At 43.0% G+C, this 15,699-nt stretch overlaps 1 protein-coding gene across 2 annotated transcripts in view; it reads left to right on the forward strand.

Moving 5' to 3' along the window:
- ADA2 (adenosine deaminase 2) overlaps nt 1-14,338 on the forward strand; it is a 28,624-nt gene extending 14,286 nt beyond the window's left edge. The window contains exons 4-12 of one of the 2 annotated variants that reach the window (XM_083461697.1): nt 585-795; nt 3,066-3,193; nt 5,091-5,181; nt 7,030-7,138; nt 10,279-10,436; nt 11,494-11,696; nt 12,760-13,515; nt 13,591-13,664; nt 13,859-14,338. In XM_083461697.1, coding sequence (XP_083317823.1) covers nt 585-795; nt 3,066-3,193; nt 5,091-5,181; nt 7,030-7,138; nt 10,279-10,436; nt 11,494-11,696; nt 12,760-12,856 — 997 coding nt within the window. In that variant the 3' untranslated portion in view covers nt 12,857-13,515; nt 13,591-13,664; nt 13,859-14,338. The remainder of the gene's footprint in view (nt 1-584; nt 796-3,065; nt 3,194-5,090; nt 5,182-7,029; nt 7,139-10,278; nt 10,437-11,493; nt 11,697-12,759; nt 13,516-13,590; nt 13,665-13,858) is intronic. The other variant, XM_083461696.1, reaches the window with a different exon arrangement.
- The last annotated feature ends 1,361 nt before the right edge of the window (nt 14,339-15,699 follow it).

A 15,699-nucleotide genomic window follows, 5' to 3' on the forward strand; every position in this document is an offset into this window, starting at 1 on the left:
TTCTGAGCCCAAAGCCCATCACACACTTTCATACTGGCCCGGGCTTATCAAACACATCCTACATGGCAATGCATTGCCGCACATTGCAGTTGTGTGGTGGTGTTTCGTTATTCTGGTTTGGTGGGTGTTTATTTTATTATTTTAATTGTATATTATACTTATTTTTATTGTTGTATTTTTGTAAGCTATCCTGAGACCAATTGGTGGAAGGTGGGCTATAAATAAATATTCATTCAAAACTGCCAGCAAACACTTTAGCCTGCAAACCTGTGCGCACTTTACCTGGGAGTAAGCTTCACTGAACACAGTAAACATGCACAGGATTATGCTCTTAAGGCTACAATTTTAAACACACTTGAATAAGCCCCATTAAATTATGTGGAATTGATTTCTAAAAAAAATCACACCCATTAGGATTGTACCACACATGTGTTAGGGTAAATAATATTTTTTTGTATGAATATGGTTAGCCTTGAGGTTGTAGTCAGTAGAAAGTGTTTTAGGTTTCTGTCGATTGAGATCACAGACACAAAAGTCTTACAACTCTCTCTCTTTTTCTTTCTACCTGCCCCACCCACCTCCAGTTTGTTGAGCAACCTCACTCTAGTAACAGAAAATCCAGAGGTGACCTACCCTTCTCAGACTTTCATCTGGAAGAGATTTGAAAATGCCTTCATCGCTGCTTCTGGCCTTATTAGCTATGCACCTGTGTTCAAGGCCTATTTCTACCAGGGGCTGTTGGAGCTCTATGAAGATAACATACAATATGCTGAGATAAGAGCAATGCTGCCACCGGTAATGCTCCTTCCTTCCTTCCTTCCTTCTTTCCTTCCTGGGGCTTCTCTTCCCATCCAGGGAGATATTTTGTGACCAATACCTGAGTAAACCTGTTGTACTCTTTTAAAAATATTACTATTATGGGTACCTAAAATGACTTGTTTCCTAGACTGGTAACTATGGCACTAACATCTGCCCAACCTTGTCTAGAGATAATTTAAACTAATGTCAGTTAAACAAAAAGTAGTTAACTCTTATGCCTAAATAAACCCAGTATCTTTCAGGAATATGTAGAATTCTAATTGTTTTGAGATGATAGAGGATAGTAGTCCGAAACCTCATTATATGATCTCTCAGCACAGATTCAGCTACTAGTTATTCTTAGGCCCACAACCTTCCACACATCCCTCTTACCACTGGGTTGGTAACTAGGGGAAAGGGGCCAAATAATACTCCACAGGATTTGGTCTATGTCATTAGCTGCTGATAATTAATATAGTCAGTTCTGAGAGTATGACCTATAGGATTTTGAACATATTAATAGATAGTTGATTACAATGCTAAAGACCACTATCAGGACATTACTTAGACAAGGATATTAATCTAGGGCTGATTATCATACTTTAACATTTAAAATAGGGGGACTGTTTTCAGATGGAGGGCTGCATTCCCATCAAGGTAACCTTCTGGGGGCGTCAGAGGTGGGCAGGGCCAGAGGCAAAAGTAGGTACTGAAACTACTATTGTAAATTTCACCTTTGTACAGTAGGCTAGTTCCTACACACATTCCCACACCCACCTCTGTTCTCTGCCCAGGCATCCAAGATGTATTATCAGAGTTCAAAGGCATTCATGTCAGATATGAAGTCTTCTCCTAAGGATGTGACCATAGGAGAAGGTGTGTGGCAATTCCCAAGGGCTAGATAGAAGTTCCTCAGCCCAATGAATAATTTCCAATATGTCATACAATGTCTAGAGCAGTGTTTCCCAACCGGGGGCCATATGGTCCCGTGGGGGCCCCCAGGATATTCCAAGAGGACCCCGGTAAAAAATGTGTAAATTGGGGGGGGGGCATAGCACGAGGCTAGGGCGCCACAGAGGGAAATGAGATGTGAAGGGGGAAGTCACTTTTTTTTTTTAATAATCCTGAGTGGCTACCTATCCATCTAGTCAATCACAAGCGTGTAAGGGGGCAGCCCACCAGGGCCTAGCACTCCTTTTTGCCACATGTGTTTTATTGGAGCAGTTCTGGTTTGTTTCCAGTGGGAGAGGGCAGCCTGGACCTGACTCTGCAAGGCGCAGGGTGCAATCCACACCAGAGCCTAGCTGAGCAGGGTCATCTGGTGCTGCTGACTTGCATCTCATAAATAACTGTCTTCTCAGAAGAAAGCCACACTGAGTTCAGTGGGCCTTACTCCCAGGTAAGGGTGTGTAGGACTATAGTGTTTTATCTAGGCATCCAGGGCTCCTCCCTTTGACAATATCTTTTTGCACCAGGTCAGTGAGGACCACTTTTTTTAAAAAATTATCCCCTATATACAGAACTCCGTGTGCGCCTTTTGGACTGTCTCTGTAGGTTCCCCCCTGCTTGTCCAATAACTGGGGTCAAATAAGTGTTGTTTACTTTTTTATAATACATGGAAGATGGATCTCCCTTGGAAGGTTCTGGACTCTGGTTTCTAAGCAAAGGTTGGATGACCATCTGTCATGGATGATTTAGCTGAGTTTCCTACATTGCAGGGGGTTGCACTAGAAATATGACCCTTGGGGTCCCTTCCAGTTCCATGATTCTATGTTTTTCTGCTTCAACAATACTTCATTATGTTCCTATCATTTTATGTAATTGTATTTTGTATAAATTATAAAAATTATAAATAAAACACGTTTTCTGCATGACCCATACTTTCTAGGCACTGGTCTGAGCAGTCCCCCCCTTTCCTTTCCCAGTGAAAAACCACTGTTTAGTTTTAAATCGGAACATACAGAAAACCTTGGGGGAAAGCAGGGGGACAAGAGGAAGTGTGGATAAAGTCTCTGCTTGAATGTGCCGGTTCCTTGGGAGTTTGCAGCCACTTTGCTCCTCCTGAGTTGTTTTTATTCCTGTACTGAGCTAAAGCAAGGTTTGGCTTAGCTTATTGTCCAAAGCTGGACTCATGGTTGAACCTGGGCTTGAACCTGCAATCAGGAACAAAACTTGAGGAGTTCTGGTGCCGATTGTTCTTTTCTTGTTTTATGACAGACTGCCCCCTCATTTGCCTTTACCTTTATGTTTGCATATTCTGCCCACAGGTATATGAGTTGGATGGTACCATGCATGACAAATGCTGGTCTATGACAGTTTATGAAAGTACAACCCAACAGTTTGTAAAGGACCACCCAGACTTTGTTAGTGCAAAGATTATATACACAGCACACAGGTAAGGAATATTTAGATGACTTTGCCAGAACACTTATATTTGAACTTATCTAATTCACATTTTATTGTTGGAAGAAACTGCAGGTCATTATAGATGAGAAAAATACATTCAGTTCAGAAAAATTAACAAAAACATCTTCGGAAAATTGAATGAAAAGAAGCCCACCTCATTTGTGCTCATTGAAACAATCTATGATATTAGTGCCTTGTGATGATGCCAATACTTGTATCCTCTGGCTCAGAAACATGAACCTTGGAGAGTTGTATTGTTTGCTTCAAATATGAGGTGAACATTACGATTCTATAATTATTCTCTGGCTCAGATTTTAATGCATAGCAGCACATCATGTTCCAGAAGGGGGAAGCAATTTCCCTCCCTCTATTCTATTTCCTCTATTCTACTTATTGCTGCTATAGGAGCCACAGTCAACTGTGTGGATGGATAGGAGTTTGGCTGGGAGAGAAGAGGGAGGGATTTGGAGACTCATAGGTAGGTTTGTAGGAGGGGGGTGTTTGGAAGCTCATGAGGGGGAGTGGGGTAGAGGCTTGATGTTAGCACAGGGTGCATGGGATATTAATCTACTTGGATTGGCTCAAAATAAGATGAGATGTTGCCCCATTTTGTGGAAGAATACTTTGACTTATTTTAAGGCAGTTCCATTCATGCCTTGTTGTCTGCTGCCTTTAGTATTTGATAATCTCTGACACAGTTTAGGTGCAGCAACTTCAAAATGAACCCCTTTTAGCTTTGGACCTCTATGAACATCAACAGGTTACAGATATATTTTCTGCTGGTGACACTGTAGTCAAACTCTCAGCTAAATTTCCCCTTGCTTATGAAAGTAAGGACAGCTGAACAAATAGTGGAGGAGAGCCTCAGCAACGTTACGCTATCATATACAACATATTGTCTTATACTCATTTCCCCATCCACTATTACCCATGCAGAAGAGTTTAAGTTCTTCTGAGGGGAATTTAATTTAATCAATATAAAAACATAATTTTCATACCTATGATTGTATTGAAAACAAAACTGTGTGCTTTCGGCATTCAAAGAGCTCTATTTGACAGTAGTCTAATAAAAAAATTGAAAAGTCTCCGTATTACATCTTTTGTTGACTCAGATTGTTAGTGGCTAGTACTGAGCTTCTGCTCTGTCCATCAGAAATAGCACTTTAAAAAAATCCTCCTAACTCAACTGTTTTAATGAGAAATATTTAGGTTCCGTACAGATCAGCTAATTTAGGGAGTTTGCCAAACACTATTCACAGTGCTAATGAAGTGGCACCAATCAGCTGCAAATTCCCTTTTGGTTCAGCTGTGTCTTTCCCTGCCCCACACCTGACATCATATAAGATGCCAGGGTTAGGCTAAGTGGGCGTGGGGAATGGGGAGGCCTGGGCACTGGAGGTTCCTCACCACTGATGTAAGACCTCTGATTCAAATGCAGATTGCCTCATCCTCTTTGCTTTTCCTTTGTGCTCTAATTCAGCTGGCCATGTTATGTACTTATTTCTTTCTGAAACAACTTGCAAATTTTGGTCAGAGAATTTAAAACTCTTTAAAAATAAGCTGCTCTGAAAATGGGAGAAGTCAGCTTTGTGGTTGGCACAAGGACCACACAATTAGTGCTGTGCAAATTCAACTCTGAAGCAAATGGGAAGAACAGATTTCCTGCGAGTTTGATCAGGAGAAATTTGTATTTGTGCACAAAAGATGGTGAATGTGGTGCGCTTTCAGAGTGGACTCATTGCTAGAATTATGTACACACCAATGCATGTAACAGAAAACATCTAAATATCCAGTGGCTGATTCATAATTTGAAAATAGCCTTTTTAGACAGTACCTAGTTTTTTTTCTCCCTCTCTTGGTACTCTTCTCTTCCTGTTAATTTTCAGAAATGAGAATGTCCCCCAAATTGAAGAAGCGGTCCGTGCAGCTATAGCACTCAGAGCAGAGTTCCCGGAAACTATGGCAGGCTTTGATTTGGTAATCTCCTATATTTCTTACTTGGTTTTGTTTTTTGTGTTAGAAGGAAAGCAGGGCACAATAAGATGATATTTATGGTGGTGGACACAGGTTTCCTTGGGCTACAATCCTATCAAAACTCTTGCATGCGATGTAATGTACCTTTTGACCATATAGCTGAGGCCATGACAAATTGCTGCAGCATTTTGGTGAAATATACCGCATTTTTCGCCCTATAGGACGCACTTTTCCCCCTCCAAAAATGAAGGGGAAATCTGGGTACATCCTATGGGGTGAATGCAGGCTTTCGCTGAAGCTTGGAGAGCGAGAGGGGTCGGTGTGCACCGACCTGAAGCTCTCCAGGCTTCAGGAAGACATCCGCAGCCTAGGAGTTCCCGCAGGGCTGTCTAGGCTGCGGATAGTAGCCTGCTTCCCGGAGTGCTGGGCGAGCTGAAAGCAGAGCTCCGGCGCTTCGGGAACACATCCGCAGCCTAGGCAGCCCTGCGGGAGGTCCCGCAGGGATGTCAGGGCTGCGGATAGCAGCCTGCTTCCCGGAGCGTCGGGCGCCCTGAAAGCAGAGCGCCCGGCGCTTTGGGAACACATCCACAGCCTAGGCAGCCCTGTGGGAGGTCCCGCAGGGATGTCAGGGCTGCGGATAGCAGCCTGCTTCCTGGAGCGTCGGGTGCCCTGAAAGCAGAGCACCCAGCGCTTCGGGAACACCTCCTTAGCCAAGGCAGCCCTGCGGGACTTCCCCGCAGGGCTCCCCACACTGCGGATAGCAGCCTGCCGCCCGGCGCACTGGGCACCCTGAAGCAGAGCGCCTCACGCGCCAGACAGACATCCGCAGCGAGGGGAGCGCTGCAGGAGTTCTCCGCAGGGCTCCCCACGCTGCAGATAGCAGCCTGCCGCCCGGCGCGCGGGGCGCCCTGAAGCAGAACGCCCCGCGTGCCAGGCAGACATCGGCCAGCCCCACAAGCTTGGGGGACAGCAGGGAGGCGCAGCGCCGCCATTCCGCTGTTCCTCGACCTGGTTCGGTTTCCCCGACCTGCTTTTGGGGGGGAAATAAAGGAAAAAAAACTAGGTGCGTCCTATGGGACGAAAAATACGGTATTTGATGTATGGCATTCCTTGGAAATACTTCCTACTAATCCTTGTGAAGTAAGAAATGGAATCATGGAATTCAAGAACTGGAAGGGATCTGAAGTTTGTCCAGAGGCCTATAACCCTGCCATGATCTTAAGGCAGAAAGGCAGGTCTGCAGGGTGGAAGGATATCAACAGCAATGCAGCTTCCTGGTTATGGCTTTCAGCCGCATCTTCAGTTTACCCAAAGCTGAGTTAGAAGCTGCTGCCGAGGGCAGATCGGGATTTCCCGCCCCTGTGCAACATGCTGCCTGAGGTGGGCCATCTCATGTCGCCTCATTGGCGCAACAGCCATGTTGCGGCAGCAAGCTAGCTTAGGGGCTGCAGGACAGACCACCCGGCATACCTTTCTAGCCACTTTCTACCTCTCAGAATTTGCCGCCTGAGGCAGCTACCACACTCTGCTTCATGGTAGGGTTGTTCAGAGCAGTTCAATGAGAAATGTTTTCACTTGTGCAGTGTAACATGGGTAAGCAGGTCTCCTTACCTATGTTTCAGTGCCTTGTGTAGTTCTGTCCACTTAAGAAACAAAGGAAATAAAAAAAGATGCTTGTTGCCACAAAGTTATGGCTGCAGATTATTTTTACCTTATTTCACAAATTGAACATCGGGTTGAAATGATTTTTAAAATAAAAACATAAGTTATGACATTTCAGTGCAGGTTCTTCCTCCTGATCTATAGAAGATCTAAGCACTAAATGCTTATCAAGAGCAATTTCCTTCTCAGGTTGGCTGGGAAGATGGAGGAAAGGCCCTCTGGGAACTAAAGGATGCCTTGACCCTTCCGGAAACTCTGGGAGATAAATTGCCATATTTCTTTCATGCTGGTGAGACAAGTAAGTACGGGCACATCCCACTAATGATTTGAGGTCTTCTGTCAAGTAAGCATATATAAATTTTGTTAAACGAAATAAATAAGAGTAAGGGGTAACTAGAAGATGAGGACTGAAATCCTACAAACACTTATCTGTGAGTAAGTCCTATTGAAAACAGTGTTGAAACTGTCCCCACACACATTGAATGGATATTCAAATTGTAATAAAGATTTGTATATAGAAGCATAAGAGTTGGAAGGAACCCTAAAGCCCATCTAGTTCAGCCTCTTGCCAACACAGGAAGTCTATTGCTACATGTCCATGGTAGGTGGCCATCCAGCCTCTACTTTAAAAAAATCCTAACAAAGGAGAGTCCATCACCTTCCAAAGTAGTGCCATCGGGAAGCAATTTAAAAGCCTTCAAATCCAATCTATGTCTGCAAAGCACGTGTGTGTGTGTGTGTGTGTGTGTGTGTGTACGCGCACACATTTTGTAACCGACCAAAATGCATGCATCGATTTCCTTCACTGCCTTACTGTTTGTGACTCTTATATGGGTAGAGGGCCATAGGCTTGCAAGAGACAAATAGATCATCTGATCCAAGCCTTTCTATTCAACCCTACATGCTGCTGTGGCGGTGGCGGCTGCTATTTATGCAGTACAATCTACTAGCAATGATAGCTATGTTCTACCTCCACTGTTAGAGCCAGTATGCTTCTGAATGCCAATTGCTGGGTATAACAGGTGGGGAGAGTGCTGTTGCACTCAGGTTTTGCCAGGCCTGTGCAGAGCTAATCTGAGGAGTCTTGTTAGAATAAAGTTATAAACTCAAACAGAAAAGCAGCCAGCCCTTGGGATGGCACCCCTGCTGACTTAGCCCTCCAAGGCCCAGGCCAGGTTGCCACCCCGCCCCTCACCGCCCCAACCTGGGTTTTGCTTGTTGGCTTCCCCTATGCATCTCGTTGGCCACTGTAATAACAGGATGCTGGACTGGATGACCCCTGTCCTGATCCGTCAGGGCCCTTCTCATATCCTCCAACATTTCTCCGGTGAAAATAGGGACGTCCCATTCCACAATGATAATTTTACTATTTATACCCCACACTCTGGGCAGCTTCCAACATATATAAAAACATAACAAAACATTAAACATTAAAAAAGCTTCCCTGTACAGGATTGCCTTCAGACAGCTCAGGGATCAGATAACTCCATACCCTCTAAAATTTATCCAATGAAAATAGGGACATCCTAAGGAAAAGTGGGACATTCCAGGATCAAATCAGAAACTAGGACGGCTTCTCTAAATCAGGGATGTCCCTGGAAAATAGGGACACTTTGGAAGGTCTGTCTTCTTATGTTCTTAAGAGAATCAAAACTGATCAGTAAGGTAGGGCTGCCGTATGCCCAGGATTTCAAAGGCGAAATTTACGTCATGAGGGAGTTTTCGAAAGGCGGATCTTAGGCAAGTCAATCGAAAATTGTGGTGGTTTTTTTTTTTGCCATTTTATAAAAGAAAGCTTGACAATTTCATGGTCATGCTAAAAATAGCTCAACAACTTTCAGGTTGTCCTGGTTTGTACTTTTCAAAATATGGCAATCCCACAGCAAGGAGAAGTACAGGTGGAAAGAGTGTTGTTATACTCAGGCCTTGTCTGTGAATTTGCTATAGTCACCTAGTTGGCCACTTTGAGAACAGGAAGTGGGACTAGTTGGGTCTGTGGTCTGATTCGGCAGGGCTTTTCTTAAATCATTATGTTCAGAACTTTCTGATGACCTTTTTGATGAAACTAGATAAACAGTATTCTTCCTTTGTGTGTGTGTCTTGGCATACATTGGTGTGTGTGTCAGTGGACCAATCTAATATTACAGCTGCAATTCTAGGCACAACATACATAGAAGAAAGACCTATTGAACTCAGCTGGACTTATCTTTGATCACGCATGCATAGGATTGTGCTTGTACCAGTCATCTGAAATGTACTGGCAAACCCCCTCATGATAGGCATGTTGAGTAGCAAATAACATTTTGCCAAAGCCTGTGGCGTCTGCCAGAGTTCACGTGGATTACTGTTTTGCATAAGCAGTCCTAGAATGCTTTGCCACATAGGAGCCTCTGCTCACAGAGACTTAGCAGGGTGACAATCTGCTGCTCCATCTGTTGGCTGAGCTATTACTAAGATGTCAGAGGAGTTTTCGGGGAGGATGATTGGGTCACATGGTCATGTTTGCTAGCTTTCTGCAATATAGTTACAGTGAAACATGGTTGTCGGGAATCGAAAGGTTTTTCTAGTACCATGGCAATAAAGCCTTGAAACATTGATAACGGAAATAAGCAGTGGCGTAGCGTGGGTTGTCAGCACCCGGGGCAAGGCAAGTAATTTGCGCCCCCTAAGTGAGAGAGAGTGAGTGAGCCAGGTAGGGGCAGAGAGCTGCGAGTGCGAGCGAGCGCCCCCCAGATGTTGCGCCCGGTGCAGCCGGGCCCCCCCCCCTGCACCCCCCACGCTACGCCACTGGAAAGAAGGCACCTTTTCCATTCATCGGGTGGTTAAGGGTTTGCTGTTGGTTGATCCTGGGTATTGGATGAAATCTGAGTGGCTAATTTGCATTAAAAGCTCAATACGGAAGCCGTGTGGCACGTTCAACTTCCGAAAAGTGTTCAAAAGCCGAAGCAGTTACTTCCAGGTTTTCAGCATTTGAAAACCAAAACATTTGACTTCCGAGACGTTCAAAAACCAAGGTGCCACTGTACTTTGCTTTACCAAGCACAGAATGGTTTGCCATTTTGACTGGAGTGGGCCACTTTAAACATGGCATTGATGTGCACAGGAGGCATTAAATCCTCAAGAGTGCCAGATGCAAAGGCTGGATTTTGGAATTCATGGCCATGAATCCACTTGGCCGCTTTAGGCATGTGATTTAACTTGACTCACATGGTTGGTAAAATGAGATGTGGCAGAAAGGAAACAAAAAACCAACAAAGCAAATAATGAAAAAACATCAAGCTAGACCACAGAAAAGTTCTGACAATCCCTTTTTAGGCCTCACATAACATTACTCTTTCAGAAAACAACTTATCTGGGTTTCCCCTCTATGTATTTGGGACCATTGTGACAACCATTTTGTGGTTTTATATTGATGTAAGAATTCTCTTTATCACTCAGACTGGGAAGGCACCTCTGTAGATAGAAATTTGTTGGATGCCTTGCTGTTGAACACCAGCAGGATTGGCCATGGATTTGCCATTACCAAGCACCCAGAAGCTAAGAATTTGGCTTTGAAGATGGATATTCCTATAGAAGTCTGCCCTATTTCTAACCAGGTACTGTTCACACAGAAGGGAGCCTAGCCCTGTTATCTGTCTCTGATAGCAGGATTAATCCTGAGGTGTGTTTATACGTGTGTGTCTGTGTGTTTAAGCAAGGACGATGATACTGATAAAAATAAGAATGATGCATGATAGATAGATATAATTGCAGGATATATACATTATTGTAAAGCTTGGGGGAGAGGAGTAAATAATTATACTTCATATATTTGATGAAGTAGACTGTAATCCACAAAAGCTTATGCTGTAACAAAATGTACTAGTATTTTAAGGTACCACAAGACTCTTTGTCAGGACATCTGTGTACTGTCTTCAGCAGTTTGAAATCCTGCTTTTAGTTGGAGAAGGATGCTGCCCAGTGTGCCAGTGTGGTGTAGTGGTTAAAAGCGGTAGTCTCGTAATCTGGTGAACTGGGTTCGATTCCCTGCTCCTCCACATGCAGCTGCTGGTGACCTTGGGCTAGTCACACTTCTCTGAAGTCTCTCAGCCTCACTCACCTCACAGAGTGTTTGTTGTGGGAGAGGAAGGGAAAGGAGATTGTTAGCCACTTTGAGATTCCTTAGGGTAGTGATAAAGCGGGATATCAAGTCCAAACTCTTCTATTTACTTGGGACAGTCTCCATTTAAGAGTGCATACAATTAAAGGCTATGTACACTTGTGTGGAAGAAGTTCCATTGGACTCAATGGACTTACTTGCAAGTATGCATGCATAGGATTGAGCCACAGAAGTGTTGTAATTTTCTAGAGTGCAACCTATGAGGCAGGATTTATTGTTGTTTTGTTGTTGTTTAAATTTCTATACCACCCTTCATCTGGAGATCACAGAACTGCTTACAATATAAAAACACAAAATACATACCATAATAACAAAAAAAACCCAATATGCCCTTTGAGGCTCCCTCCACAGATTAGAAGGCAATAGATTGTTTAATTAGCCAAAGACTTGGGAGAAGAGGAATGTTTTTGCTTGGTGCCTAAAGATATGTAACACACACACATACACAAATAAAATGGCAGTATTTACTTATCTCAGTTATGTACCTCTTCAAGGTCCTGATGTTAGTATCGGATCTCAGGAACCATCCTGCTGCAGTCCTGATGGCAGAGGGTCACCACATCGTGGTTTCCTCTGATGATCCATCCGTCTTTGGAGCAAAGGGTCTGTCATATGACCTCTATGAGATGTTCATGGGCATTGGAGGGATGAGTGCTGATCTGAGGACTTTGAAACAACTAGCACTAAACTCTCTAAAGTAAGTATTGTTATTATTAATTTATTAATTAAATTTGTATACTGTCTGTCATCTGTAGATCTCAGGGTGCTTTACAGCATATAATTACAATATAAAAACCACAAAATACATAATAAAAGTAAGAACAACAACTAATCAATAAACCCTCCACAACACAATTAAAAGGGCATCGGATGTCAACCACCCAAAGGCTTGGTTGAAAAGGAACGTTTTTGCCTGGCGTCTAAAGGTGTATAATGAGGGTGTCAGCCAAACCTCACTGGGGAGAGCATTCCACATACGGGGAGCCACTGCAGGAAACAATAAACAATGTATGGGATATTCACCAGATATTTAAAATGTACCAGTAACCTAGTCAGGGAAAGCCTGAGCAAACAAATTAGGTTTTAACAGTCACCCTACTGTGGGTGCCTCCCATATAGCAAGGGAGGGGAGTATTTAAAGAGTGGGTCCCACCACAGATCAGACCCTGTTCTGTGTTGCTGTTAGGTGACATACTGTAAAATGCAGCACCACTTACAAGACTCCTTGTTAGCAGGTCTGTATGGGGCAAGGTGACCTTTTACGTACCCTGGTCACAACTTATTTATAGCTTTTTAGGTTAGCAAAAGTTAATTGAAACTGGCTTAGAAGCTAATGGGCAAATCAGTGCAGTGCTTCTTAACACCTATGCACCACAGAATACTCCACTTATTACCCTTACTGCTGTTGTACTCTGCACTACTTGCCCACATTGGTAAATAAGTTTATATGATGGTTAGGTGAGAGGTCTATCAAACATGGACCTGGTAAGTGTTAAAACAGCTCCAAACATGATTGGCTTATCCTTCTCTGAGCTTGAGACCACAGCCATGACAGCTATAATTCTAAGCACACTTACCTGACAGCAAGTCCTGTAAATTCAGTGAGATTTTCTTCCTAGGCTGCACCTATATACCCAGTGCAGCATAAACAGTCAATTTGCTGAGTTTTTATTTCCTGCTCTTTTCTGGCTTTTGACCTGATCATCCAGCTTTTAAAGCAGTTTCTCCTCCTCTGACCTGGACTTCTTTTCTTTTCACAGCTACAGCAGTATGCAACCTGGTCAAAAGAAAAAGGCCCTGGAGATCTGGCAAAAAAAGTGGGACCAGTTCATAGCTTCAATCTCTGCAGCATACTAGACACAGAGGCACAAAAGACTTCTTCGCTTTAAGCATGGTACTCTGATCAGACGACAGCTAATGTCAATATAAATTTGTCTTGTCTCTTGTACATTTCAGTACCTGAGCAAAGTGCCCTTTTAATTATGCTGCAAATGCTCCAAATCAATGACTAATCAAAATGCACTCCTTAAAGGTGGAACTAGGTGTGTTTCAACTCCATCAGCTATTGCTGTCCTGAACCCTTCTTGTCATCCCTAGATATTTAGCACAAATTAGGCCTTTTAGCCCTAGCTAGCCACTGCCTCTGGCAATATTTTGTCATAAAATGTGCCTTAGGAGCTTGAAGAAGCCCCTTCCCCTCAAGCTAGAAAGGTAGTATTCTAGTTTTACCATGCAACTACAGGAAAAGGCATAACTGGGCTACTTCCTTTGGAATCCTGAAATTCTCAGATTTTAAATGACAAGTTTCTAGCCCACATGATATCTTCTGGCAGCCCAAACTTATATAAGATTTAGCTGCACAAACCCATTGAAATCAATGGCCTTAATAAGTACTGTATTTTTCGCTCCATAGGGCACACCGGACCATAGGGCACACCTAGGGGGTTTTTTTGGGGGGGGGAGAATAAAGAAAAAAATTATTCCCCCCCCCCAGGTCCAGGAGTGGTGGCAAGATTGTGCACAACCTCAGAGCCACTCAGAGCCCGAGCTTCCCCCGACCCTAGCCCCCAGAACAGGCAGCTATCCGCAAGCCTTTTGAGCACATCGGGAACTCCTGCCGTGCTCAGAAGGCTTGCGGACAGCTGCCTGAAGCCCGGCGAGCACAGTGGGAATTGGTGCTGCGCTTGCCGGGCTTCAGGCTGCTATCCGCAAGCCTTTGGAGCGCTCCAAAGGCTTGCGGATAGCTGCCTGGAGAGCGAGAGCGGTCGGTGCGCACCGACCCCTCTCGCCTTCCAGGCTTCAGCAAAAGCCTGCAATCGCTCCATAGGATGCACACACATTTCCCCTTCATTTTTGGAGGGAGAAAAGTGCGTCCTATAGAGCGAAAAATACGGTATACTATAGGATTGAGCTATGGAATCTCAACTACCTTGGCAGAACTTCCAGTACAGGAATAAGGAAACTGTGGCATTTCAGATATTGTTGGACTTTAACTGCCTCAGCCCAAGTCAATGATCAGGGGTGGTGGAAGTTGGAAGACCACAGATTTGCTTTGGTGCCATGCTTCACTCTTTGCCCTTTTCCATAACTAGTAGAAACGAAACAGATTATGCAAACTATTCCTTTAATATGCATTGTTTATCAGTTGCAGAATTCAACACACACACCCCCCCCCGCACAGGATGCTAATCTGAAACGAACAAATAAACATCCTTGATAATTGTAAGCTATCCAATTAAAAACATCTTAATCAGTTAATCTATGACTTGTATTTAATTAATTGATTTAATTCTGGTTATATTTGCACATGAATAAAACACCCAATCTGAAGAAAAATAACTTCGTTTTATGCAGTGTTTTCACATATTGTTGCAGGTAACTGACTTAGAAGAGACATTATTTCCTGTTTGTCAAAAAATGAAGAATCTCTCTTCTAAGACGACCCTGTCATCTTGGACTTAGTCACATTGTTAACATTTATTAAAGATTGGAAACCTGTCATAGACTTTGCATGAAAAAGAAAAAGAAATAATGACATTTGGATCTGAGGATTGAATATGATGTTTTATATAGAGTGGCTTTATTAGGTGTTTATTAGGTATACTGAAGTGGATGAAATGAATAATATTTATATAGTGGAGAGATGAAGAATCAGAAATTGTTTAGCTTCTGAACTTTTCTCTCTCTTCTCTCACTCTTTTTTCTCATTTTCTCCTTTAATTCCTTTTCTATTCCTTTTTCATTATCCCTTCCTCTTTCTTTCTTTCTTTCTTTCTTTCTTTCTTTCTTTCTTTCTTTCTTTCTTTCTTTCTTTCTTTCCACTGCTTGTTACCACTGCTAATTGTGAGCTGTTTTGAAGTTTGTAACATAATCATCTACACAAATCTGTTCACACACAAAAACTGCATCTAAATATTTCCCAATGAGGATCTTCTTCTTCTTCTTCTTCTTCTTCTTCTTCTTCTTCTTCTTTTTCCAACATTGAATCCTTTCTAGGACTATTGCAACTATCACTAAGCAAAATCCACCAAAATCAACAAAAAATAGCAGTGTTTTGACTTTGAAAACGATGTGACATACAAATATACAAGCTCTTCAGATAAACTGACACATTTTGTTTACAGCAGTAATGGTCATTGCACAGATTTGTTCAAGAGTTTCGGCATTTCACGTCTTGCAAGGAAGGAAATGCAAGCTACATAAGCAAATTCATTAGCCTTTTCCAAAATACAGAAACCTGCCTACATAATTCAGATATTTGGGATGGGAGCCTCTCTGTGTGCTGCCAACATCAGAGGTACATTTGGCAGAACACAAGAGAGGGCCTTCTCAGTGGCTGCGTCCAGGCTCTGGAACCTAGGGAAATCCCTCTCCTCTCTTGAATGGTGTTCCTCTGCCAGGCAAATACCTTCTTGTTGAGACAGGTCTCTGGCCTATTGAGTGGAATATCTGTTCTTTCTACATGTTTTTTGTATATTTGTTTTTATTATCTTGTAGTTTGATTGCATTAAATTTTATGCTAGCTGCCTTGGATGCATAGTGTGGAAAGGCAAGACAGAAATTTAAGAATTCATAAATAAATGAAGCAGTGTGTATTACACATACTTTTGAAGGGAAAATGTTAATGTGAATACACACATTCTAAAATCATAACTATGCTTACGTCTGAAATTTGAATACTTGCTCCAAACCTATGTTTG

Source organism: Podarcis liolepis (genome assembly GCF_965112155.1).
Source record: "Podarcis liolepis genome assembly, chromosome: 10".
Lineage (NCBI taxonomy): Eukaryota > Metazoa > Chordata > Lepidosauria > Squamata > Lacertidae > Podarcis > Podarcis liolepis.